This window comes from Psittacula echo (assembly GCF_963264785.1).
Source record: "Psittacula echo genome assembly, chromosome: 15".
NCBI lineage: Eukaryota > Metazoa > Chordata > Aves > Psittaciformes > Psittacidae > Psittacula > Psittacula echo.
The window spans coordinates 2172087-2200019 of record NC_137751.1 but is presented as its reverse complement, the minus strand read 5'-3'; the positions used below and the strand labels follow the sequence as shown (position 1 = coordinate 2200019).

The following is a 27933-nucleotide window of genomic DNA, read 5'->3' as shown; positions in this document are numbered from 1 at the left end:
GACTGCTGCAGCCTTGTAAGTGCTGAGCTTCATGTGTTAGTGGAATGGGAAATGGTGATTTGAGTTGTATGAAGCTCAAATTAGTCTTGGTCTCCTTTATGCATATTTCATCATTCATGTGGCAAATATATAAAATAGTCTGTTATGAAACTGAGTGGACAGAGAGTTAAAGCAATTCGATGTTGGGCTGATGATCTGATGATTGATCTGATGGTCTCAGCAGTTGTAACCTAGGAAGGGATAGCTATCTTATCGGATTAGAGCGGATTAATTCATTAATGTTTGTAACAGGTTTCCAAATCCCCTGGCGCTCTAGAAATTCAAAGTTCTGTGGATGCTTTTCTTATTTTTTTAAGTACTGTTGACTTTAATGTGGTTAATGGCAGGAAATCCAAAGTACTTGTGGTACTTGAGCCAAACAATTATCTTCCTTCTGCTGACAGTGTCAGTGCTTTTGCAAGATTCAAGTCATGGTTTTAGCTGGCTGAAGCTTGTAGTGGGAAGGGACTCTGGGAGTTGAGAGTAGTAGTAGATCACAAAGAAAACGGTGTCTGGGATTTCACCTAGAAAAATGAAATGCACAAACCCTCCAGTATGGAGGGAAGGTCTTAAATAGACACAAGCGTAAACAGTGCATCAGCGTGTCCTAGAATTACACATCCCACAGGAAATCACTGTTGGGAAATCACTGCTGGTTATCCTCATTGTCCAAGCAGGACAGCAGGGTGTTGCGGCCAGGAGCAGGGAAGGATGGGGTGGAGGAACGTGCTGGGGTTTCTGGAGCAGCATGGGGAGTCCCATGCTTTGACTTAGTAGCTGACACCCTACTTACAGCTAGTGAACTGTGAATGTAGCCTTAAGCAAGCAGAGCAGTAGGGGCCTGCCCCGCAGTTGGGGCCTGCCCCGCCCCACGGCTGGCGCTACCTGCGTGCCCGCCGGCCGCCGACAGGGGGCGCCGTGGTGTGCGCGAACGCGCTCGGCCGCCCCTTCCGCCGCGGCAGGGGCCTGGCGAGGCCGGTGCGCGGCAGGGGGCGCTGCGGCGCGGCAGGCTGCGCGCCCGCCGATCCCGCGGGGGCTGTTGGAGGCGGCGCGGGGCCGCGGACATGCCCGAGCGGCGCCGCCGGCAGCAACAATAGTGCGCGGCGGGCGGGGAGCCATCGCGGGAGGGGAGCGGCGGGCGCCGTCGCGCCGAGCCTCTCCCCCCCCATGGAGGGGTATTCGCTGGGGGTGAGCGTGTACTCCGACCAGGGCGGCAGGAAATACATGGAGGACGTGACCCAGATCGTGGTGGAGCCCGAGCCGCCGGCCGAAGCGGAGCGCGGTCCCCCGCACAAAGGGGGAGCGGCGCCCGGAGGCCCGCGCGCCGCCGAGCCCCTCACTGAGAACGGCCGGCGGAAGGGAGGGAGCCCGCGGGCGACAGAGGAGGCAGCGCTGCCGCCCGGCCCCTGCTCCGGCCGGCGCCCGCGCCGATCCGTGGCCTTCTTCGCCGTGTGCGACGGGCACGGCGGCAGGGAGGCGGCCCAATTCGCCCGGGAGAACCTGTGGGGCTTCATCAAGAAGCAGAAGGGCTTCGGCTCGGCGGAGCCGGCCGAGGTGTGCGCGGCCCTGCGCAAGGGCTTCATCGCTTGCCACCGGGCCATGTGGAAAAAGCTGCGTAAGTTACGAACGACTGGAGCTCTCCAGCACCCCCGCTTCACCGGGCCCTCTACCCACCCGCCTCAGGCCCCGTAGCGCCGCCGTCTCACGGCCTTTACCCCCCTGGCCGTGCTTCCCCTTTGGGTCCCGCTTCTTCCCGCAGAGTGAGAACCGAGGGCACAGCGGACCCCCTTGTCCGCCTCCTGTTCCCCGTTTGCGGGTGTCCCTTGAGCGCGGGACATGCCGCCTTTTCCTCCCCCTACCCGCCCCCTCCGCACTATTGTGAGCTGAATGTTTCAAAGCCTCCCTCTATCTCCGCTTTGGAGCGGGGCACCCGCGCTGTTGGCAGCATCGACTCCGTCCCTGTGCAGGGAACGGGGAGGGGAGAGCGGGATGTGGTCCGAGGTGTCGAGTCAAGTAATTCGGTACAACAAGAAAAACTGGAGAGCATACTGTGGGAGGACACGTTGTAGGACCAATGTGCTGCGTAGCGTGATGTGATTATAGAGCTGTGGTGCGTTCTCGGGGTGTTGCAAGTCGGATCTCTAAATTCGGTTTATTGGGCGGTCCTCATCTCGTTACCTTGATGGAGCTCGCCCTTAGATTTCCCTTGCCCAAAGCGTCATGAAAAGGAAAAAAAAAGGTAATTTTAGCAAACTCGAATGAGCTGAGACAGTGTTTCATCCCGTGCCTTCATCCCAGCTGCTTCTGTAGAGTCCTGTTGGAAGGGTTCAGAATCTGTCCCATAAAGGGTAATCGTTTGCTCATTGTGTATTGTTTGAGCATTGGGAAGTATGTAGCGTACCTGCCAAAATAGGAAACAGTCAGTATCCTAAAGATTTATAGATTGTTTGCTTAACTGTAGTAGGATAGAAGTTGTGGTCCTAAATAGGTGAGGGTAAAGGAGAGGAGAGTGACAAGACAGGTGACAGTTGTTTTTGTAGCCTTCCTCCTCCATGAGATAGAGTGAGACTGCAGAATTGAGTTTTTGAAAGGAATTACTTTTTTTCCTCGGTAAGGGGAAGATTATGGTTTAGAGTATGGTTGTTGTTCATATATACTGTGCAAAGTGTGTGTTGTGTATGCATTTATCTTCGAAGCTCCCAGAAAGTAAAGAACAGTGAACAAACAGCATTTGAAGACAAGCAGGCAGGAATGGGACACGGTACCATTGGGTCAGAAACATAGACAGTGATGCTGACAGTGGGCTTGGAAGGTGAACATGAAAAGCAAGAATTGCACTTAGAGCATGGTGGGGTTTCAGCCAAGTGATAGGGGCAGGGACATGCATTACAGTGTCAAACCAGTTTCATTTTCTTCTTCCTTTTTCTTGAAGAGCAAACCAGAGAAGTTGTGTGAACGTCTGGTTCTTGAAAAGATACTGGGGAAGGCTGAGGGCACACTGATACTGGGCAGAAAGGAAAGGGTGTAACTTTTAGAAGCACCAGAACTTGACCACAGCCCTGAGTGGTGTGTGATCTCCGGGGCTGCAGGATTGCATGGTGGGGAGAAAGATGTGTGAATAGGGGAAGATGGTATGGGGTGGAAAAAGGAAGGAGTTTCATTTTCTGGATTGCTTGACCTGTTATTTGTCACTGTAACTATATGTGAACACAAGATGCAGAGAGTTGGAGTGACAGAATGCAGGAAATACGATTTTAATAATGAGTGTTTAGCAAACAGTACCTGGGTTGTGGAACCAGTTAAAATTATTGCGAGAAACAACATAGCTCTGGCTATGAGCACTTAATGACGGTTTTAGGCAGGCTGTATGGTGAACTTTTACATAGCATTCTTGGGCTTACTGGTTTCTGCTGCATGTGCCTGACAGCTAGAGTTTTAGTGGACAAAAGCATCACTATACCTAGTTTATAACTTCTCATGCAAGTTTTACTTAAGGTAAATAGTGCTCCATACCATCAACTGTAGGGCACATCTTTTACAGTAATTTGGCAACTCTATGGACTTGAAAGGGAGACTGGGGATTTTGGTGTCTTGAAACAGGGGTGGGGAAAATGGTTTGGATTTTTGGTGTAAAGAATGAAGTTTTTATTGCTTCGAGTTGATGGCTGCTGGAAAAGCTCATACTCTGCTGCTTCGTTCTTGGAACCTATGGGTCAACCCAGTGGCCATCTCTTGTGAAAAGAAACATTCTTGTGTAGAAAAGAAACACTGATCATGAGAGTACCAGAAAAAATTAAACCAGAAAAATACCCCGTTGTCATTGCTGATAATTTTTGCCCTTAATTATATGGTAATAAATTTCTCTGTATGTGAAAGGGCTTCCGAAGTAAAAGTTTGTGTTTGAAGCCTGTTCCTACAATTGGCAGTGGTAGGAAAGTTGTTTACAAGAGGTGTTCTCAGGAGGTCCCAGATTTTGAAGTGACTCTTCTGAGGACTGTGTAGGTTTGTATTTCTTTGGTAATGAATTATTTGTATAGCTTGATACTATTAAAAACATTTATTTCAGCGTGACTAGTTGTAGTTTAGAGCTGTGTGATTCTGCTTTGGTTATAACTCTTCCCATTAAATTTAATCAAAGCAATAGAAGTTCAGTAGTATTTTCATCTCTCATGAAATAGCAAGGGTGGGTTGTGAATTTTCACTGCAAAATAATGTCAGGATTATTCTTAGACATATTGAAGAGTTTCTGTAATGTATTCTAATCTGTAAAGGGCCTGAACCACTTGAGGCAATGCAGACTTCCAGGATAATGTTTTTAGGGTCTGTTGCTGTATTAAAAGTTCATATAGCATTTACTTTTTCAAAAGTTTAACAAGAATTTTAGAGCAAAACTAACTTAACTAAGGTATTGTAGTTAACCTGTATAAAACCAGGGAGATGAGAATGAAATGTATTCCCTAGCAGGTTTTGAATCCCAGAATAACTCTGAATCATTCTCAAAAATGAACAGGAGCAGAACTTCCACATGCATGTTTTGAAGCAGTCTGTATGTTTCAGATCACACACCAACCATCATAAGGGAATTTGCTTTCTAGACTGTGCCAGAGTATTTCTTTTTCCGTTACAGATGTGGTATCCAGGTGTAGGATCCATATTCTGGTGTAATAGATACTGTTTGGGATGGGTTGTTTTAAACCAATTACTATCCCTCTCTCCAGCCCCTCTACCAGAAGAAGGGTGAATAAAGTAAGGAGTAATTGCAAGTTGTGTATAAACAACTTACAGTCCTGGAAGCTGCATGGATTTGCCTCTTGAAACTGTCTACTGTTGTAAAGGACAAACTGGATTATAAATCTGATAGCTTTAAATATATTGAACACTTAATGTGCCTTTTCTCTTTTTCCTTTAATCTTCTTTCTTTGGAAGAGTGGGGAGTACATCTGCTGAACTGGAAGGTGTGGTATTTTGTGGGCAGGTATTGTGACAATCTGTAACAGGCAGTGCTGCTGGTACCCTGCTAGACGCAGATGGGATTTACCTCCTGCTCTCATTTCGCATCAGCTGGGTCAGCGTGTGCTGTGCTGTTTCATAACGATGGGATTTTTGGATGGAAAGCCTCCCAGCTGCAGTGGAGTTGTGCCCACTTGTCTTATAAAAGATCTTGTAAAAGAAATACGGGGCCTTGATGGTAGTGTCCTGTGCATGTTTGTTCTGAGGGGTTCCATTTAGTTTGCACTAAAATGTTTATAAATGCAACCAAGTCAAATTTTACGAAGTAAATTCCTTTATACTTCTGTCCTAGGCAGCCGGTGACAGTTTCATTTTGTCAGCTACAGAGGTAGCTGGGTTTACCAATTCCAAGTTCCAAAGCTGAGTGAAGGGCAGTGTTTTACAAGTGGAGGGGACAGATTGTTTCAGAAGATGTCCTGTGGCTGGTTGTATGATTGATAAAAACATGCTGTGTGGAGGAGTCTGGTAGGAGACTTCAGTTTTAATGCTTGTGCTCATTTGACACTTTTGTTAATTTCTGATGAGATGAAATCTCTGAAGAAAGGAATATGCTGTGCTATATATAATACTTCTTTCTAAACAGGAGCAAGGCATAAAATAAAATCCCTTGGTGATAGGCGTATCTAATTTCTGTTCTGCTGGAGCCTAAAACCTGAGGCTGCTGTATCATTCTTTTTCTCATAAGTGGGTGATTTCACTCTACTCTTCACTCCCATAAAGACTGATTTGACTCTCTAATATATTTTATTGCTATTGAGGGGTTGTTGCACTGACAGAAACTCATTAGTTGCAGCTTGTTTTCTGTTAAGTGCATGGTTGAAGTCCTCATTACCACTTGGCTTCCTCCCTCATTTGCTTTCCATTTGGAATGTGTTGGATTTAATATCCACAGCTAAAATTGCCAGACAAAGTACTTCAATAAGCTGATTGAATGTTTGTGTTCTTGAAATAAAGCTGCTTCTAGGGAGAAAGTGTAGTTTAGTATTTAGAACACAAAGCTAGAACTCTGTCAGAACTTAAATGTCTAAATTGCACTGGGTTTCTTGGTAGCTAACACTGAGGAAATGAGCTTTTATCATCATACTGCACAATTCTGCTTCTCCTTCATCATGTCTTCCATGCCTTCTCTTTCTTGTTTTGGGTTTCTGTGCATCATTCAGTGGCCCTAGAACCTAAGTTCCTAATCTTTTGCTTCTCTTTGAAACTTCTGAAGTTTAAAATACCTGTTTCTACAGAGGAGAAGGCCCTATATTATTTCCTTCCTTTCCCCCCCCCAGTGTTTGTTGTGCTATAGGAAAATAAATAATACAGTGCTTTGGCAGTCTGGCTTGGGTGTTTCCTACAAACAGAGTGTGTATCATAGTGGAATTTTTATGTTGGGCTGTGTGAGTGTGACTTGTGAAGTGCAGAAGATTGAATGTGACAAGGAGATGAGTCTCCCTTCTGGGTTTGAAGACGAGTGGGTGCAGTGAGGAAGAAACATGAGGTTGCTGATGACAGTTGAAATCAGTTGATAACTGGGAACTTGAGTTCTGTTTTCTGAGGGTGCTGAAGTAGGGAGGAGGACTGGTATGGCTAATCTGTCTTAATTAGGATGTCGTCTCAGTCATTTGGTGGAGTTTTGGAAGAAGATGAACTTGAGTGTGTAGACACAAAAATAGACAAGAAAAGGCGTGAAAGAGAAATTTGGATTGGACATAAATCGGGAGACAGTGTTAATGTGTTTTGAGGGCAAAACAGTTGAGAAAGGAGATTTCCATAACCATGTGTAGTTCACACTAGTCCAGGTATTTTGCTGTTCTGAATTTAAGGGATAGCTTTTGCAGATTTGAAGTTGGGTTTAGAGTAGTATACTTAAATCATCTGCTTCATTGAGTCCTCCAGGAAATGTGACTAAGGCTGTTGAGCAGTTACTCAACTTAAAATGTTCAGTGTATCAAAGTAAAATAGCATTTTCTTTCCTTCCAAGGACTTCAGGAATGTCCAGAAAACCTGCCTGCCAGTAAAATGTCCAGAAAAATGACCTAATCTGTAACGTTGCTACCTCTTCAGCCAGGGAAGTGAACAGTAGAGCTTAACAAAACACTTGATTGATCCCGTTCAGCACTCCAGGAGCACATCTCCCACCATATTGTTCTAGTAGTGCTTAGAACATGAAACCAGAAGAGACAGCTTTTTGACTCCTCTCTTGGTGCTTTGACACTGGCTTTATCTGTGTTAACTAAAGCTCTAGGTAGGGGAGTGATGTTATGAAAGCGGGGGGGATCTGAGGGCACTGGTTTGCCTGGCCGCACTATAGGTAAACACGCCCTGTGTTGTAATGTTACCCAAGGCTCTGTGGCACACCCTCCTCTTTGAGCCTCAAAACGTTACCAGTTCCACAGAATTGAAACCAAAGGTATTCTTGCTTGTTTTTTTTTAATCTCATTGCAGCAGAGTGGCCAAAGACCATGACAGGGCTCCCAAGCACGTCGGGAACCACTGCCAGCGTGGTAATTATCCGTGGATCAAAGATGTATGTTGCGCATGTTGGTGACTCAGGAGTGGTGCTGGGAGTCCAGGATGACCCCAAAGACGACTTTGTGAGAGCTGTGGAGGTGACGCAGGACCACAAGCCAGAACTTCCCAAAGAAAGGGAGAGAATTGAAGGCCTTGGGGGCAGGTAACTGTCTCTGTGCTTTTTACTTCAGTTTTGATCTCTGGTGCTATTTCTGCCTTTGCACTAGGCTTAAGCTTGCTTGTTTTGGAGGGGAGGAGCAAGTAAGCTGGTGAATCTCATGGTCTATTTATATTCATTCCCTGTCTGTGCTCTGTGTTTTTTTCCTAGCTTGTTGAGGGATAGGTTAGTGTGATCTGTTGTTGCACTGTTGTGCTTTTTGCTGATGATTTATGGTATAAGCAAACTCTTCATTTCCCGGTGGATCGGGTAGCTGAGGTGTGGTTACAGTTCTAACTGTTCATTGAAAACTTTGGAAGTGGAGATATTGCTGTTTGACCTATTTTTCATCAAATTCTGAGAAACCTGGGGGGAGAGGATTGCCTTGCCGTAAAGATAATGAGATGAGCTCTGGTGTATCTGGTTTATCAAAGGGTGGAAACGCAGCAGTTTTGACACAAAATACTCTGTAATGTCTCCTGCATTCTGCATTGTTCTGAGGTGACAGTGGCAGCTGTTGAGTAGGCTCTACAAAGCTTCTGTTTAAGGAACATAAAATAATCTTAGATTTGAAACAAGATACTGTATCTGCCATGTTTAAATGTACGCTTAAAATGTTAGAATACCATGGTTTAATGTATATTAGTAATTTCTTCACTGTCAGGAGCTGGCAGATGTTGGAACATCTCCGAGTTGTAGTTGATGTGTGTTCCTGTGACTGAGGAGGAAGGCTGGCAGGTTTGTCAGATGGCACTAATGTTTTGAGACAAACCTCAGGGCTCGCATTTGGCGTAGCTTCACAGGAGCTCTGTGTTCTTTCGCTCCGCAGTATGGCACCAGATGGATGGGCATGGTTTCCTTTTCTTGCAGTTCAGAGACAGATCGCTGAAGGTTTTCCTGTTGACATCATCCATACGAGAACCCTGTCAGCTCATTAACCTTCAGACATTTGTATCTCTAGCAGGTGGAAGCTGATCAGTTAGCTCTATTGTAGCTTTTCAGGAAGGGTAATGTGCAGTTTTGCTAGGTTAGTACTTGCAAGTATATGGGTTCCCAAGTTGTGTATCTCAGAGGCTGAAAGTCTCTGAAGCTTCAAAGAAGCATTCTCTGGAACTTTGCGTCAACAGGAATTGTTAAATCTTATTTTATTCTTTTTTAAATCTTTATTTTTACTGGTCCTCCTTCTGTGTTTCCCAGGCTGGCTGCTGCCAATGGTAGGAGTGAGGTGGGACTATGCAGCTCTGCTTATTAATGTTTTCTCTTCCGTGAAAGCAAATTGGGAAAAGTTAATGGAAGAGCATAATTGAGTCTTGTGTTAAAAATGCTATTTTCCTAGTGACAGTGTATGAGTGTGGGATGAGGCTGTGTTTCTGATGGTGGCTAAGGTTAGCTTTGTGAGGTTATTCGTTGTACAAGTGGATGAGATGGATTTCTAGGATGTGATGTTTGTGACTTTGCTGCACTGTGCATGCGAAGGATGGAGCTAAACATGCCCTTGTTGTTAAGGCCTTTGAAGACTCAGGAAGTGCATCTTGAATAGCTTCAGTATGAGGAAACTTGAGGCTGTTCCAGAGCTTTTCAGTTTCTAATTACCAATGGCTGTTCCTTGGATAAAAGCTAGCTTTTAAGTATCTAGTTCTTAACTTTTTGGGACCAAGCTTTGCTGGTTCCTTGTTCCATTGCCTTTTCTTCCTCAATCATAGAATCATAGACTAGTTAGGGTTGGAAAGGACCTTAAGATCATCCAGTTCCAACCTCCCTGCTGTGGGCAGGGACACCTCACACTAAACTGTGTCACCCAGGGCTCTGTCCAACCTGGCCTTGAACACCGCCAGGGATGGAGCATTCACAACCTCCCTGGGCAACCCATTCCAGTGCCTCACCACCCTTACAGTAAGGAACTTCTTCCCTATATCCAACCTAAACTTTCCCTGTTTAAGTTTTAACCTGTTACCCCTTGTTCTATCACTACAGTTCCTAATGAAGAGTCCCTCCCCAGCACAGCATCCTTATAGGCCCATACTGTCCTGTAGCTTCTCCTTCTAGTGCCATTTGTGAGAACTAAAACCAGCGCTGGGTGCCTTAGAGCAGGTGTTAACATTCAAATGCAGAGCTGTTTCTTCCTATCTCCTGGTTTCAGCAGATAGCAACTATGAACAATTCCTCTTTTATATGTGCCTCATGTTGATGCACCTTAAGGAAATCCCTGCGGAAGGCTGTGCTCTGTTCTCTTTTGTTTTTCTCAATTGCACTGTGCTGCTTCTCACTGCCAGGCTTTGGCAGATGGAGAAAACTGAAGGAGGAACTACATGATATTTCCACCCACGTGAGTTGATGTTGATGGTCCTCATCTGAGGAAAGCAAATTCAGATCTGTTGTTTCTCTGACAGATTAAAAAGATACTCTTACATCTGGTTGTTGCAGCCAGCCAGAATTTCTTCCACGTCTTCATTCCCCTGCTTTTTCTTGTGTCCTTCATGTCCCACTTTTCCATTTGGCTTAATACGGAATGAAACTATCTAAGTGATACTGTGTGTTTTGAAATACTTGATTGTGCTGTGGACTTCCCTGAGGGTGCTGTTGGTATTAAATCCATATTTGCATATTAAACTGGTTTTGTGTCATTGAAACCAACTTCCATGCTTTCATTTCCATTCCTTTTTAACCCCTGCTTCTTTCTGATGGATTTAGTGTGATCAACAAGTCTGGTGTGAATCGTGTTGTTTGGAAGAGGCCTCGCCTGACTCACAATGGCCCTGTGCGCCGCAGCACCGTCATTGACCAGATTCCCTTCCTGGCAGTTGCCAGAGCACTCGGTAAGTTGTTCCTGTGTCTGGGAAGTGAGACACCGCTGCATACAGGCCACCAGAACCGGATTATACTGTTTGCCAGAACATCCAGTTTAGAAGGGGCTTGCTTGCCTTGATTACAAGGCCTTCTGAAAGTGTGGCTCTTTCGAAAGTGTTTTTAATATAATATGGATTTCATTTTTCAAATAAAGCTGTAAAAGGTGTCATTGATGAGTGAAGGACTTGCCCTACAACTTGCTGTCAGACTCACAAGGATGGTACTTCATCCCTGGGCAAACAAAAATGTACAAAGCAGAATTTGTCTCCAAGGTAGAGATCACATTTGTGTTTTACTGAAGTAATAAGACTGTATTTTTTGACTAGATGGTGGTAAGAGTAAGTTTTGCTGTGTAGCATGTGAAATACTTTGGTCTTCCTGTTGTGGTGGATCTGTTTGCTTTCAAGGCTTAGCATAGAATGAACAAAGGGATGAAAGTCAAGTCTGTTACATGTATAACTTGCCTGTGCGAGAGTATGGGAAGTAATGGGAAACAATCTTTGAGGAACACTTTATTCAAAGGTCAAAAAGGCATGTTACAGTACCTAGAAAACTTGCTAGAAACTGGTTTTGGGAAATACTTCATAATTCAATCTTTGGCTACTTCTTGCCCATGAGTGCTAGTGTTTTCTGGTCAGATTTTTCCTTCAGTTTCCTTGCAGAATTCCAGTCTTGTGCAGTTCATCTTGTTTCCCTTTCCCCAATGAAGAATTTTCTATCCAGATATACCCAACATAGGTTTGAGTTTTTTGGGCATCATGTTTTTTACCTGTGAAAACTCTCCTGTGACTTAATTTCTTCTTGGCAAGCTTGACAGTTACACGATAGTGTTGTCAGTGTTCCTGGGTCAGTTGGCAGCATGTCATGGGGACAGTCTGTTCTGGGACCACGGTCATCTTGATAATTGCATAGCATTACTGTGTCTCATTTCAAAGGCAGTGATATCCGCTTCACATGGCTTTGTCCAGTGTTAAGAAGAACGTTGCAGTGATAACTAATGTTATAAAATATGGCCATGTATGAAGGAAAGAGTCAAAGGCTAAGGAGGCTGAATAGGGATCTATCAATAACAATAAAGTTTGAATTTGATGGAATTTTTTCTCTGTATCTTTAAAGTCTAAATTCTGTGTCATATTTTAGGCAATAGATGCTCATTTTATGGTTAGTAAAACTGACTTGAATAAATCCTTTGGAGTCAATAGATGACTAGGCTCTTCATCTGCTGAGCTATGTACCCCTCTTCTCTCCTTTTCTGCACAAGGGTGTGTGTTCCTCATAGAGTACAAAATTAATACATTAGTTATGATGAATCTTTACTCCTATGATTGTGAGTTTGTTGTTTGTCTAAACAGCTCAGTGACTTTTGATCTGACTCCTCTCAGCAAGTTGAACAAAAGGATTTGGCTGGGGTTTGTGTGCAGATGGGAATTCAAGGAATGATGCATCTGTTAGCCCCCTATTGCATTCTTTCCCCTGTTGCATGTGGATGAAGAGGATTACTGGAGAGTTTCAGGTCCAAGAAATGAGAACACTTATCTTTTAACAATTCTGGGTTTCAAAAAGTTAGCAGATTTGAAAGCTTAAAAGAGTGCTTTGGCATTTTTGAATCACAGAGAAATGGGTTTACGATGTGACACTGTTGTGGTGTTTGCTTGCTCAAGGAGCCTCCGTGGCCTTTTCGCATCCCCTTCTGCGGAGGTATGACAAACCTCCTGGAAAAGGGAACACAGCTGCTTCACTCCCTAGGACCCAGATGGTGCACAGACGCTCACAGTTTGGAAACAGGATTTAACTTTTTTCTGAGGCCAGCATGCCCCTTACGCTGCTTACAAAAGACCTACCACGACTAAAGCCATTTGCATTCATGCTGCTGAGGCCTGCTCGACCTCTTGGCTGGCTCCCAGGTTGCTACCCGGGTTGGCACAGAGCGGTCAGGCTGGAGCCTGGCCAAGCGGGGTAATGTCAGTGGTGACACGTACTGGTTCCCAATACTCCAGTCAATCCCACAGAGATCTAGCACAGTGATTCTTTTTGCTAAGTCCAAAATGGGTTGTTATTCTTCCAGAAATCCCAGACAGATCCCAGACTGGACAATAATTGCACAGTAATTTTTAGTAGGAGAGCAAGAGTCTCTTTGCACTGCGGAGAGGAACCTGGAGTTGTGAATTTACTGTCTTTAAAGTGAGAAGACTGATTAAAAAGGCTAAAATTTAGAACATAGATGGATTTTTTGTTTTAAGTTTGTCTTTCTCTAACGAAACTGTACAATATTTTTGATTCAGTCTAATCCCTCGTCCAGTCTTGAAGTCTGTCACTCCTCATAAAGAGTACAGCAAAGGCTTTGGAAATAGCAGGACTAAAACACTGTGGAAAAGCTTTGCATTGGTTAAATAGTTGGTCAGCAGACAGAATACTGGGGCAATAGAAGTCCTGCTCAGATTACTTCTGTTGCCATTCCTTTTGCTGTTGGGATTGTATGCAGTGTGTTTTTGCCCTAAAATAAGCATGTGTGGTATGCACTTTTTATTACCACTGCTTCTCACAACAGTATTGGCTGCATTTAAGTCACATTTAATTTAAGTAACATTTAATTTGCCTATAACTCCATAACAAGTCAGGATATTTAGGCTTCTGCTAACCTCTGTTGGGCAATGAAAACACCTTTCTTGATAGCAATTTGCCTTGTAAGAGACAGGAACTCTGTGCAGTCTCAGAATTGTTCAGCTCAGGACTTGCTACCTGTTTTGATCAGAAGAGTGTTTTTGTTTCCTTAGAGTGTAATCACTTGTGTAAGTTTCCTGGCACCCATAATTTCATGGTAACTGCTCATTTATTTGCCTGTCCCTAAACCAAGTGTGAGGTAACTTAAATTACTTGAATCCCCTTGTGTAAGACAAAGCTATGAATGTGCACGTTGCCAGATACTGTCAAGCAGATGCTCAGAGGCAACAAGCCGTCGTGTAAGTTGCTTGTGTGTTTTGGAGAATCCATGTGTATCATTGCATCATCTATTAGTTATTGTCTCCTTGTGCAGACAGTATCTCCCTGTTGCAGTCAGGAAGGCATTGTAGACCCCTGTGAGTGTCTTGGGGAAAGAATGCTGAGAGGGGAAATAACCTGCTCTACGTGTAACATAATGGCCAGATACGTGCTAGGAGGAAGATTACATTTCAGGTACGCCATCTGTCCAAATACATTAACTTAGACCTACTTCTGGGATGATAAGCAGAAAGCTGTAAGTGTACAAGATGGCGTGTGTTTTCTTCCCATGTGTTGAACCTTTATGGAAATATGGAGTGAAGAATTTAGACCTCTGGAACCCAGTTTTGAAGTAAAATCTGGCCATGTGTGTAACTTTAAAAGGTGCTATACTAAGCAGGGAAAGCACAGAAAAGCTACAGTCTGAGCTCTGAATATCTTGTGATACAACTTGAAACAAGAACAGAATGGAAAAGCAAGTAGGCAAATGGTGTGATTAATCACTGAGCTTTGTAGGTTGACTGTAAGTGCAACTTAAACTCACTGTGGCTTCCTTAAGTTGCTCTTTAAGTTGACATCCTCAGCTGTCTTCCAGACCAGTCAAGTTGACTGGTAATGCCTGGTGGGATGGCAGCCATGGCTCTTGATTGGTTTTTAAATCATATGGGATCTCTTGCTGGTAAATCAGGTTTAAATCTGGTAAATCTTTTATGGACCTTTTTTCCCTCCTCCCCTTTTCTTGGGTAATATAGAGCCAAGATCTGCAGCTGTCGAAAGGGTTATGTAGTAAGGGATTGCCTAACAGTATTGTAGCTGTTTGTGTGTGAGGGGTTTAAATTAATGAATGATGAAACCTGAACCAAGAACCTGTTACTTAAATACTTCATGTAGCAACATGAAGTATTTTTTCCTTTCTTTATGTAGAAATGTAATAGATTCACCCCCATATTTTAGATGTAGTGGCCTCCACCACACAGGCTTGACTTTTTATAAGAACATGAGCTTCCTGCTGACCCCTGTACAGGAGCAGTAAGTACGCAGCGCATGGATCCTGCAGGCATGGTGGCTCTGTCAATGACAGGGAAGCTGTTTCCCAGAGCAGCTTACTGGATGCCAGAGTAGTTTGTGAAGCTTTTGAATGTGCATACCATGAAACCCCAGAGAAGAGGGTATGGCTGACCTCAGATGATTTAAGTAGATCCTGTATAAGCATTTTGGGTTTCCTCGCATGATTCAGTTTTTGTAAGTTAACCAAATAAAATGGGCAGAGTTGCTACACAGTGTCTGCTGCTTAGTTCTTCCTTCCTGCTCCTTAGGAAGGAATGAAGATCAATCATATTGAATTGCATGAGCTAGTAAGTTGTATTGAAGTACTTTACAGCATTTTCCAGGTTATATTGGTAATAGCTTTTTTAAAATCTATATAAACCCAGGCAAACTGCAGTGCAAACTGAGGTGCATTTGGGATTCTAGTCTTGTCCTAGGAATGTCTGGCTCTAGCTTGTATAATTTTTGTGTCCCCCAAGACAATATATGTATGTATGCCTGTACAAAATGCAGAGCATGTGCTTTACTTTTTGGGTCTGTGTGTTACACCAGTCATGTGAAGCACATGTGGATCCATGTAGCTCAAATGAGAGAGCCTAGGGCTCTCCCTTCCTTGGCAGACTGGAGGTGTCTCTGTGTGCCTCTTCCTCTGTCTTCTCTAGCAGTGTAGAATAGCAATAATAAAGCTTTTCTGCTAAAGGGAGAACTTTATCCAGGTTTAGTCAGTTCCTTCTTCCAGTTTATCTCGTCTTTGGCTAAGCAAATGCTGTCTAGGATTGTCTTTCGAAGCTTGAAATTCCACCTTAGTGTTCATTTGAAGGATTTCATTCAAGGCCAGAAATTGCAGAGCTTTCTGCATGACAGTTCAGCTCTTCCCCTCTACTTTTGCGTACTAGTTCTCGCATACTTTCTCATGCAGTGTGCTGTGGTATAGCCTGAGGCAGACACCTTTCTTTCTCTCTTGCCTGTGATTTTTGCCAACATGCAAGCAGAGATGAGCAGTCATGGTGCAGACTGCCTTATAATCAGCTTTTAATTCACCATTCATTTTAAACACAATGATTTGTTTAATTTGCTGCTGAAGTGCTGCTCTCTTGCCTGGGCTTTCCTTTTCTGTGTAACATTAAGGGTGGCATTCATTCAGCTGATTTGACTGAAATGGTATGTAAAAGAAGCTCCTGAAGGAGTAGTGAGAGTGCTTCTGTGCAACTTTTCTGCTTCAGTTTTGTCACCATCCCTCATGTCTTTAATCATTCCTGGGTTGTAAATGACATTGCCTTGCAGTCGTCCTTAGACTGCTGTGAAGATGCCCTCTTGTGGCTATAGGACTGGGTTGCTATGACTTCTGGTGAAAACATTTTCCACCACAGCTCAGCCTGGATGGTTTTAAGTGGTTACTGTCCCTGTCTGTGCTGAGATTTGTCTAACTTCCTAGCAGCACTGCCTCTTTGGCAGTGAAGAAAGGAAGTTCTGCAAGGCTTCTCTTTGTACTAAACAGACCTTTCAGATAAAACTTTGACTTAAAAAGATCTGGCATTAATCAAACTGGGTTTTTGTTTAGGACTGACTTATAAAAGTGAACTTTTCTTTCCTCTATTAAAACCAAAAGATATTTTTGTATTTAAAACATCATGCTCCAGAAACACAAAGATTGGATTTATATATGACTTCTGGACACGCTTTTGCTATAAGCAGGCTTTGGGCTTAATCCAGTCCAGTTTACTTACACAATGGATGTTTTTGTTTGTAACATCAGTTACTTTCCTGCAAGCAGCTGAGTTAAAAGTAGGGTTTGTTTTTTTTTTTTCTCCTTTCATTTTAAAAAGTAATAGTAAGCAGGTAAGATAGCATATTTGGATATATTCTTACAGGCAGCTAAATCGGTTTCCTGCTCCTTTAGTATAATGGTTTCAAGCATCTATTTTTCATTTTATAAGCTGTAGTGTCATTTTTGTCTAGATCTCTGTACACTGTTCTGGATCGAGTCATGACTAAAAAACCAGTGTGGTTTTTCTGGAAGAAAGGGAAGGAGGTATATTAATTAATTATTTTTTTTTTTTCTGTTTGGAAAAGAAATACCCAAGCTTCAGACCAAAAGAAACGTGCCTGGTTTGTAAGTTTTTAGTGAAGAAGGTTGTTAAATGTTTGGGTTTTCATTTGGAACAAAAATAGTACAGCTCACCAAGTGAAGTCTGAGAACATGCCATTCCTGGCTGTAATAGTAACCTCTGGCATATCACATCATCTTGCTATCTTGGCTTCCCAGTCTGCTCAAGGATCACTGGCCTGTCTGCTTGGTTTGGGACAGAATTAAAGATTTCCAAGCCCTTTGAAATGCCCGGGGAAAGGTGTACTCTGCTTTCTGGCTTACTTGCCTCTCCCTTTTTCCTTCCCAGAATCATGCCAGAGGGTGCCAGGTAGAGTGACTCTTCCTCAGTTTGTCATCTCTTTCTCAGCCACTGTGGTGCTGTGCTCTCCAGTTGGCCAGGGGAAGATATATGGGTGACAGGAGTGTTCTATCTGTGCAGCAGCTCTAAAAAGCGTTGACTTAATCTGTGGTGCTCTGCCCTTCAGGAGAGAAAAAGCCTACTAAAATATAGTACCTGCCCCAGTGACAAGGGTTGGCTTTTGCTGGTTGGAGTTGAAGAGTCTATGAGAATTACTCTAAAGTACTCTTCATACAGTCCTGTGCCAACATGGCTCCCTTGCCTGCTGGGTCTGTAGGTCTGTGGAAGCAGACTGACAGCAGCTTCACACTGAAGACAGTTTTCCCTGTTCTTTAGGGCAAGTTTTGGTTGTTGCCTTCTAGGCTGAGTAAGGAAGAATCTGGATTTTTCTGTGTTCCTCTGGCTTCACATAAACTTTGAGGAATTTTTTCTGGGTGAAAGAACAAAAGCTTTTATCTTTTTTATTTATGTATTTCAGTTTGTGACATCCAGAGCTCCATTTGGCTTTCAGTAATTCCAGCCAAGTCTGGAACTGGTCTCACTGTGCTTTAGTGCTGCTCCATCATACAACTTTAACTAAATTGTTGTCTATTCTAAGAGATTTTTGAGCTTGAATAGGTGATGAGTACATTTGAATTTAAAACTTGTGGAGATACAGTTCTTGCTGTTCATTTGCAGCAACCTTGGAATGCTGTTTTGAGAGAGGTGATGCTACAGAGGATTATTTGGAAGAATGCATTTTGCCAAAATAATGCATGCTTAATAAACTTTAGTGTTTGAAGCTCAGTCCTTGGACTAGTCTAGCTCCTCTTCACCATTTGCTTTCAGGAAAACTTACTTTCCTCTTGTGGTGTCTAATTTTCTCTCTTTCTGATCCCTCCGGCCCCCAGTTAAAAATTATGGTAGTGCTGTAGGGATGCTGCTGCGTTGCAGATTTCTTGGAATCACAGAGTGGCTTGTTTTGGAAGGGACCTTAAAGCTCATCCAGTTGCAACCCCTTGCCACGTTCAGGGACACCTTCTACTAGAGCAGGTTGCTCCAAGCCCCGTCCAGCCTGGTCTTGAACGTGGATTTGCACATGGATTCTGCCATGGACTATTATTAACAGGTAGTCCAGCAGCCTTTCTAATGCAAGTCACACTGTGCCGTCTCTTAATTCCAGTGTCAAGCCCACACCTCATTGTGTAGTTCCCCCATGGCCTTCAGAAAGCAGCTCATTGTGGAGCGGAGTGACTGAGGTTGGAAGGCTTTCAATGGCAACCAGGACAGCTGGGCTCTTGGTCTGGGGTTTGGCCTTTGATTTGGGAGGGGTGGATTCATGCTAGGTGTTCCCAGAATCTGTGTGCCCTTCAGCATGTGTATAATCCTTGGAATCCTCTTATAACCAGTGAGATATTCCCAATGATGCCCATGAGGAGCCTTCTTCCTCTTGGAGGAAGATTCACTGAAGTCAGTGCGCTGATTACTCAGCTGTCTTCTCAGGAAGTGCAGCAGATGGGCAGTGACATGTATGAAGATGAACCAAAATTAAATAGCATCAGGTTATTTTTATCGCACAGCACAGCTAATAACATTTGTCATTTCTCCTAAATGAGTATGAACAAACTAGCAAATCAAAGCATAAAACCATGATGCATGTTGGCAATTCATGCTGCTGCGGATTCCAAGGTCTGGTTGCTGTAAGATCCCAAGCTCTTGTCTGTTTTACCTGCTGTGTCCCTAACAGGGATGATGTGAAGAACTCTCAGCGCATGAAGACTTTTTATGGCGATTTCTATACAATAATTGTGCTGGAGCTCAGCTCTTCTGATACACTATTTATTTTGATCTCCTTGCCAGCTGCTGGCTTTGTTGTGAGCCTGGGGAGCAGAGTGCTCCTTTAGCCAAGCAGGCTGGGCTTTTAATTAGCACTTATTAGAAGCATGTGTTTCTGTCTGCTGCTGCTGCACTGAGGGTGAATTGGGGCTTTAATAAGGATGGACCCTCCATGCATGCTGCAGTGAAGTGGAGTAATTGGGTTGAAGTATTCCCTTTCCCCATTCTGGAAAAGTCTTTTCAGCTGGTTGATAGCTTAAGGCAAAGCTAATGGAAGGAAGTAGCAAGACAAAAAGCTTATTTATTATCTTTGAAAAGGTGGTGATGGATGTGGAAGAAGGCTGCAGCATGCTTTCTGAAGCCAGCAAAAAGCAAAGGAAAAATACCCTGACAAAACCTTACTCTTAAACTGGAGTTCTTAATCTTCTGTGTGCTTTTCAACTCGGACATTTTAATTAATTTCTACTCCTAAAGCCATGTGTTCTGCACAGAAAAACGTAGCCAATGCTTGCAAATAATAATGTTGCTTTTTGTTGCTTATTACTGCAGGAAGAGAAGGTGTTAGTGCAAATTAACACTGTTCTGATTGAAAGGCCCAACCTTACAATGAGTTCTGTTGTTTGTTTTTTTCCAGGTATCCTTGATAAATGAAATTAAAATAAATTGATATGGAAATGCTTTCTTCTGATGGAGTGTTTTTTACCAAAGGAGGGTTTGGAAGAAGCACTTGAACCAGTAGATGTTGGATTTGAATGTGTTACTCAGATTCAGTTCAGGCTATCCTTACTGGTGAGGTGACCCCAAACTCATTTGCACAGCAGGAAGGCTGTAAAAATAGAAAGGTCCACTCATGAGGCCTTGCAACGGAGACGCTTTAGCTCTCATTTTCTGCTTTCCTGCTGGAACCCAGGCACCACTTGTGTTCCTGTGGCTTCTTTCCAACTCCAAAATTTGGCACATGGTGTTCAGCTGGACAGCCTCTCTAACACAGCACTGCGTGGCTTTGAAAGGGATGCTGATGCTGTGGAAGGAGGAGGAACAAGAAAGGGCAGTTAATAGGGGAAAGGCTTCAAGTCTCTTCTCCTTTGACCTCTTCCTTTGTTCCCTCTCTGTGGCACCTGTGTGTACAAATATATACACAGCAAGACATGACCGTGTGGTCCTGTGTTGTTTGGATGGCAGTGGAGGATCTCGGGGTTAAAAGTAAAAGGCGTGAAAAGGCGGGGTTTGGAGTTTGCAGGTTTGCTGTCTTCTATGAGCAAGACTCATTAGGGTGTTGCAGGGCAGCACAGCATCGTGATGCAGGTTGATCTCTAATGTTGTATATGATGTTGGGGAGAAAGCAACTATTAGGTGATCTTCCTCCTCAGACCCCAGCCCCGCTCTCTTAACTGTACCGTTCCCAGTGCAAGAGGTGGGAGTTTCCTGTCCAGTATTTAAACTGTCCCATTAACTGGAAAGGCAGCTTTTTGAAGATTAGGTGTGGGTTCAACAGAGTAAGAATTTAGGGTTATTCTGTTTAAGAGGAACTTCAGTTGTTCAGACAGGTTTTAGCTTGGATACTGAGGTTTCACTGTTTCCTAGGTATTGATCTGTTGTATTTTCCCTTTTTCTGAAAGCTTTAGTTTTAAGAGGGCAGAAAACCTCCTCTGAACATGGGTTGGGCTGAGTTTTTATTTGATTCTTTTTAAATTTTCGTGATTTTTCTTTTTTTTATTTAAATTGCTGTGTATTAATAAATACAATCAGAAAGTGACAGCAGCAGAACAGGAACTGTGCTGAAATTACTGTGTCAGTGGCTTGAGACTGGTGGTAATTGCTTACATGAGAACATTTTTCCGTATTTCCCAAGATTCATATTCCCATGTGTAGCACAACAATTCAAACCCACTTTCTTCTTTGCTTAGGTGATCTTTGGAGCTACGACTTCTACAGTGGTGAGTTTGTTGTGTCTCCTGAACCTGACACTAGTGTGCACACCATTGATCCCCAGAAGCACAAATACATCATCCTTGGCAGTGATGGGCTGTGGAACATGATCCCACCTCAAGACGCTATCTCCATGTGCCAGGATCACGAGGAGAAAAAGTACTTGATGGTGAGAGCAGTGGCTATAAGTTGTCGTAGAAATTTAATACTTATTTCCTCTAAAAACTGCTTGGTCTCCCACGCGTGGAAAGTACCTAACATAGCTTTGCCATACCGTATTCGTTGGCTGATACTGTGGTGGCATATACTGTCAGATATCGTGGATGTCAGCGTTGTTTAAATTACTTGGTTGTCATTTTAGGGGAGTTTGACTACCAGGGTGGTATCTGAGTAATAAAGCTGATAACATGTCCCTTCTCAAAGGAAGTTACACAAAATGTCTGAAAATTAAATCTGTGTCACATTAAGATGCATGTTACAATGCAGACAGTTGTGTATTGGCTTTTACGTGACTTGCACAAAGTCGGAGTTAAGTTTGGTTTGTTTTGCAAAGCAGTCAAGAATTTATATAGTGGAGCATCTGAGGATCAGACTGTGAATACTCTGTAAACTTCTTGAGAGACTTCAGGAAAGACTGTAGGATGTGTTACAACCAGGCTATTTATGCAAGTCATTGCGTCAGTTCTGTGGTTTAAAGCGCTCATGTGTACGTGGATTCTACAGTAAACTAATTCTAAAGTGATATTTTGTTAAGAAGAAAGATACGTTTCAATTAATATTTCCTCTTGTGTTTCTGAATCAAGCTATTTCAGCACGTGATATATAGGAATATATAACTAAGGCTGTGGCATGTAAACTGTCCATCTTCCATTTATAATGTCAAGTGGATCTGATTGCTTTCTCTGTCCCTTTCTGTGAACATGAAGGGAGAGCACCGGCAGTCCTGCGCCAAAATGCTGGTGAACAGAGCGCTGGGCCGGTGGAGGCAGCGCATGCTGCGAGCAGATAACACCAGCGCCATCGTCATCTGCATCTCGCCGCTGCAGGGGAGCAAAAGCAACTTGGAAAATGAAGAAGAACTGTATCTCAACTTGGCAGAGAGTCCCTGGTACAGCAGCCCTGATGTGAACAGCATGACGCCCTCCCGCTGCTGCACCCCACCCGTCAAGGTAACTTCCTTATTGCAGCATGTTCAGTGTTCCACTTTTGAGCATGGAGCTCATTAAACAGAGAGCAGTCTCCTCTTCCTCCTCCTAGGAGTAATTTCTTCCTGCGCAGCTTGCTTTGATGCGTAGGATTGGGGCAGTGGTGTAGGCAGACCACTGCCAGTGATTGAAGTAATGCTGCTGGGAACTACTGGCCTGTCAACTTGACCCACTATTTGATGTCACTTTTAGTTTGTGGCTGTATTTTGTTTGGTGGGGTTTTTTTGGGTTTTCTTTTGGTTTAGTTTTTTTTTGTGGTTGTATTTTTTTTTCCCCTATTTTTTTTTTTTTCCCCTTTTTATCTTTTTTTAAATTTGTATTTTTATTTAACTGCAAAGGCTTGGGCGGTACCTATGTCTGGATAACACATTTCATTTGCAGGGCAGTCATTTGAGAGAAGTCACCTGGCCGTAGCCTCAGTACTTCCCCGTACAAAGCCCTGGAGAAAGGAATGGACTTTTAATAATATTTCTTGAAAGACTTTGGGACACCAAAGGCAGAGTATTAAAGTCTTAACTTCTCAGAATTGCTGGGTTTAGGGATACAATGTTTTTATGACTGGACATCTATTAGTAGCTGTTGATCTGTATTTCTTCCTTAATGTAGAAGAAATTCTTACTGTAACTTCATGGATATAGTTCACACAACTTTAAATGCACTGTTTCTTTAAAGTAAGATTTCCAGGATCCTCCCAAAATCAAGTAGGCTGTTGAAAGAGAGGAATGGGACTACAGGGCTCAGAGATTTAAGAGAGAAATGCACCAAACGCATCCTCTTAGAGAATAAGGACAGGCTGCAGTTTCTTTTCCTGCCTTGCCATGCACAGCTGACGAATTGCAGGCTGCTTGTGGACAGGTTCTTAATCTCAGTGTAGTTGGTTTGGTTTTGTTGTGGTGTGTTCTTCTGGCATTTGTTTTTTGAAGGTAACCCATGGGTTAATGTATTCAAGCACACTTGTAAAGAATGTTTTCTTCCTGGATTGGGAGATCATGTCATCTTCTTTTGGTAGATCTAATGTCTTTGTTAGAGGAAAATTTGTTATAATACAAGGCCTTTCTTCAGGTTAGAAGTTTTAACCATTAACATAAGGCAGAGCTGTTCAGAAAAAAATGCTGGGTTTGGTGTTTTCCTCTCACTTCTAAGAACTGGAGTGTAGTTGGGAGTGGATGTTTGTTCAGTAATTACCAGCTGCTCCTAATTTAAGTAACTGTCCTTTGATGTTGTGCAGTTTTTTGGATAACTGTCCTTTGGGCAAAATAAAAAGCAAGCAAAAATTGGAAAGGGAGTTCTTAACAGTCCCTTGCTAGAAACAAGCTGCTAATAAAATGGCAAGTAGAAACTCTCCCCTTCCATTCAGTGTAGCAAAATATGTGGAATTTCAATTCTAAATACTTCTATACTTTTAAGTTGTGCCATATGCTTTGTGTGTGATCTATTATCAGTATTGAATAAACGTTGAGCTACATTGGCTTCAACAAACCAAGGCAGCAGAATTTCTGCATTAGGACTTGGTGAAAATATTGGGCTTTTCCTTAGGATTTCCCCATCCCTTCAAAGTAGATTCAGTGAACTGTGGTGGGTGACTCTTGATAAATTGCAGCAGGCAGTCACAAAGAGTTAAAGAGATCAAAACTTACAGGTCTGGTGTTTGGAGTTAGGGCTTTATTTTATTTTTATTGCTTAATGTGCAAAGCCCAAAAGAAATTTATGACTGGCTACAGGTTTTTGTTGATAGTGTGTGTGTATATATATATATATACACACACATATAAATCTATTTTAAAGCAAAAGTTTTTCTGGGATTAAAATAGAACTGGTGTCGCCAACTTAAAAACACAGATCCCCTTTTCTCATTACTTTTTTTATTACAAATACTCATGTCATAAAGGTTTCTGCTTTAACAACAAGCATCCAGCTGTCCTCACAGAGTACCTGTGACTGCCAGAGGAAGGGTGAGAAGGAGGCTGGAAATAAAATTGACAGAAAAAGACCACTGCACTTTCAGAACAGTTTTGAAATACTTGAGATAAAAACCCCATGCCTCCGGGCAGATGCTGATGAATGAAATGTCTTACTGTGGTGTCTTCTTTTTTGCAGAACAGGAAATTTGTGTAGTTACTTGTAAGTATATTTGGTAACTACACCATTCTGAGCAGCAGTATATTTTTCATAGTATAGAGATGTTCGTCAGTTAGAGAAGAGCCACAAGGGAAAGAAAAACCTATTTCCATAGATTCTGGTTATGTGATGGCTGTAGGCTTTTCCTTTACACAGCAGTTGGACTTTGTGTGAGCCTTCTGGGTGACAGTGGTGCCAGGAGTGCTGTTGGGTCAGCGTTCTCTTTAAAATTAACATTGACATGACACAGCATTTGAAGTGTTTGGGACCCTCCCTTAAAATGGTTGAATAAGTGGTTTCTTATGCCTTGCCTCAGACATAAACCGGTAGCCTTCTTGCAAGGTGCCAGTTTCTTTGCAGAGTACAGCTACACAGCTCTTTCAGACTACGCATTTTGGAATCCTTTTCTGATGGTGGTAACTTCAGGGATTCAGGAAATGCACTTATTTCATGATCCTGTTTGATCCTAGTATCAGCCTTGCAGGAGGGAAAAACCCCATTTTGCTGATTGCACAAAAGTAAGTAGGGCGATGCATAAAACCCTTGATACATAAAGCTGCAGGTAAATATATGATCTAATTTAGGTCTGTAATTAATTCATCTTCTTACAAAATTACCACAGAGTTTTACTGAGCAAGGATCGTGGTAGTTTCTGTAAGTACATGAGAGGTGGTTCCCCAGATCAGCCTCAGCTCCTGAAGACTGTGGTAGGATCATAGCCCAGAGGGGATAGGTCAGCCAAACCAAGAGGTGGCAACAGAAGGTTCCCTTGGGAGAGCTGAAGGAGGCACGCATGAGCTCGCTGTGTAACAGCTGCTGCATTCCCAAACAAGAGATTTGGAAATAGATGGAGACCAAGTCGAAGTTTCTCAATTAAACTGAAGTATTTCTTGTTTGCATATCCTTCTGGCAGCAATTCCTAATACCAGATTAATTCAGGTATTCCTGAGGCCAGTGATAAAATTTGAGTAATGAGGATCTTGAGGAACGAAATTGGTGATTCACATTTTATTTTCCTTGTTCTGTTACATCACGCTTTAGCAGTCCATCTGCTGGCTTCATTTGGCTTCCTAGAGCCTTATCCAGTCATTCCAAGCAGATGATGTTGCCAGTAAGCATCTTGCACAATTGTGGCTGGAGTCACAATTTCAGAAATGAAATTGAGCAGATTGAGTACCATTGCCAGGGCTGCTCTGATCCAGCTGTGTGTGCATGTGAGCTTCCAGCACACTGTTTTCTTTCGTTATTGTCATTTGCCTACATTGATGGTATGCAGAGTAATGTGACCTGGAAATTTATTTTTGAAGGACTTGCTGAGTGACTGGGGATTTCTTCACAATTAAATCTATAATAAGGTCATAATTCATCTCTTCAGGGCACTGCATAAGTACTAATTTCCAAAATCTCCCCGTGGATAGTGCAAGCAAGTATTGTCCCCATTTTCCTATTGGTAGAACTGAGAATGAGGTAGAAACACTTCTCAAAGGCTGCAGAAGAGATGAGTGGCTGAAGGTAGGATTAGCGTTTAGAAAGTCCCTGGTTCTCAGGACATCAGATTAACCACGTCTCTTCGACAGACAGAATGACCGTGCTTTATAGAGAGTGGATAGATGCGCTGTGAGGAATGGAGTTGCTTTCTTTGTAAGTTGTAGAGCATAAAACCAGGCAATAAAATGTGTTACTTTGCACAGCAGGCAGGAACTGCTTTTAGAATAGCTTTGTCTGGTGCTCCACCTTTCTGTGTGCAGTCAGGACACTGATAAGGAGTTCGTCAGTCTCTATCATAATCTGGATATGCAGTAACCAAGAATTCTAAATGTAACAAAGGTCAGAAGACTCTGCTGTTCGTTTGTCCTCATGGTGTTTGGCCATCTGACAGAGTGTAACATCTTCAGAGGGCAGTACAGGTGCATTTATGACAATGTCTGAAGGAGGGAAGTTATGTCTACATGTTGCAAAATGCTCCTGATGAAAATCAGAGAGTGCAGGCACAGCTTTCTGCATGGCTTACTAAATCAACATCAGATGTGTGCATCCTCCTCAGCAGTTTCTAGCATCAAAGAGGCAGGTACGTGGGCTGATTAAGTCTGCACTCTGACTGCAAAGGTGGCACATCTGCTGTTGTGAGACACTTGTAGGCTGGGGGGCTGAAATAGATGGTTTTATGAAGCTACTGTGCACAGAGTACCAAGTTCACATCTGTGCTCTGAATTTGGTTTTGCCTCTCAATGTGAAGAATAACTAACTCTGTTTTGGAGTAGGATTTTTGTGTCTCTGATAAGGTTTAGACAAGTTCTGTCAGACACTGTCTCCGCTCTCAAAGGGTAACATGGGTGAAATAATTACATTTATGCCTAAATATGTTTTCTTTCCCCTCAGCTTTTAGAAGATGATCCGTGGCCACGGCTGAATGCTTCTGAGCCCATCCCGCCCCTCGCGCATAGCAACATGATTTCAGAAAAGTATTTAGAGCTGCCAAACGAGATTGCCAAAAGCAATTTACCTCCATCAGGAGCGACGCTGAAGGATTCAGGCCCACAGGAGGAGAAGTGCAGCAAAGCGTTGGCTTTGAGGATACACGAATCCTACAGCAATGGTTTGTCAGTCAGCCTCTCCCCTTCCAACTCTGCCAATTCAGGCACGGACCAAAAAGGCTTCAAGGTGTCACCTAATGGCCAGACGAAAGCCCAGGATGCCGAGCGGACACCCACGGCAAACTTTAAAAGGACATTGGAAGAATCCAACTCAGGCCCAGCGATGAAGAAGCCGAGGCGCGGCCTGAGCCGGAGCATGAGTGTGCCACCGGAGAGCATGTCCACCACAGCGCAGCGCAGAAACTCCAAGCTGGCCATGCGCCGCAGCCTGCGCGGCCAGAAGAAGCTCAGCACCTCGCTCTTCCACCCGCCTCGGAAAGCAGTGTGCGTGTGCTGAGGGGCTGCTCCGGGGGGAGCGGATTCTGGTCTGGTTAGAATCGGAAAGTCGGTGCAGAAGTTTGAAACTCTTCCTGTTTTATCGTTTTTTAAAGTAGAAACATTTTTTGGTATCCAACAGCTTTATCCCAGCCTTGTACTTGCTTGTATTATAACTGTGAATTTTGTAGATGTGTAGGGTATAAGTTGCTGTAAAATGTGTGTAAATTTGTATTCCTTCATATAAATGTAGTCAGTTTCCTTCCTTGTATAATTGTTACAGCGGGGCTAAACCTTGTTTTAAAAAAATAATTAATAATCCTTTTTGTTAATTTACTAAAGTGATGAATTTGTATACGCTTCTGGTGAGGAGAATTTCACAACTTTTTAACTAAAGTAAATTATTAAACAGAATGGCAGATATGTATTTTCGTAGTACTTATATGTTCCACCTAAAGTGTGTCTTTTAGAGAATACACTAGGTCTATATTTTGGTTTTAAACTTTAGATTTCTCTACTCAGAAATGAAATGTACATGGAAGCAGAGGTGTTGAGCCTGGCTTTACACAGCTCAATGTCCAGTCCTTTATGTTAATTAAAATACTATGCAGTATCTTATTTAGTTGTATTTTTTGTAACATTAATCGTCAAAAGCATTTAGCAAAAAAAAAGTGTGTGTTTTAAAACTCCCCACTCCTGAGAGCATCCTATAAAGCCATTCCCATCCTCTGTTACAAATGATGGCATTTTTAGCCAGGCATAAACGTGTGCCCTATGGAGGCTTGATTTTTCTGCTATTCCAATACTGATGGTGCTGCTAATACCTTTCCACGTAAGTTCTTAAATTATTTTATGACTATTTTCATTGATCTGTGGACCATGTGTATGTTCATCTAAATAAAACACGTGAAGGTTTGATGGAGGTGCCTTTT

At 43.1% G+C, this 27933-nt stretch overlaps 1 protein-coding gene across 1 annotated transcript; it reads left to right on the top strand.

Annotated features, from left to right (window-relative positions):
* The first annotated feature begins 1057 nt into the window (after positions 1 to 1057).
* PPM1D (protein phosphatase, Mg2+/Mn2+ dependent 1D) lies at positions 1058 to 27917 on the top strand. Its single transcript, XM_080629795.1, has 6 exons — positions 1058 to 1654; positions 7483 to 7711; positions 10397 to 10521; positions 20748 to 20938; positions 21696 to 21938; positions 26472 to 27917. Exons 1-6 carry the CDS (start codon positions 1207 to 1209, stop codon positions 27021 to 27023), a joined length of 1788 nt encoding a protein of 595 aa, XP_080485921.1. The 5' UTR covers positions 1058 to 1206; the 3' UTR covers positions 27024 to 27917.
* Positions 27918 to 27933: the final 16 nt, after the last annotated feature.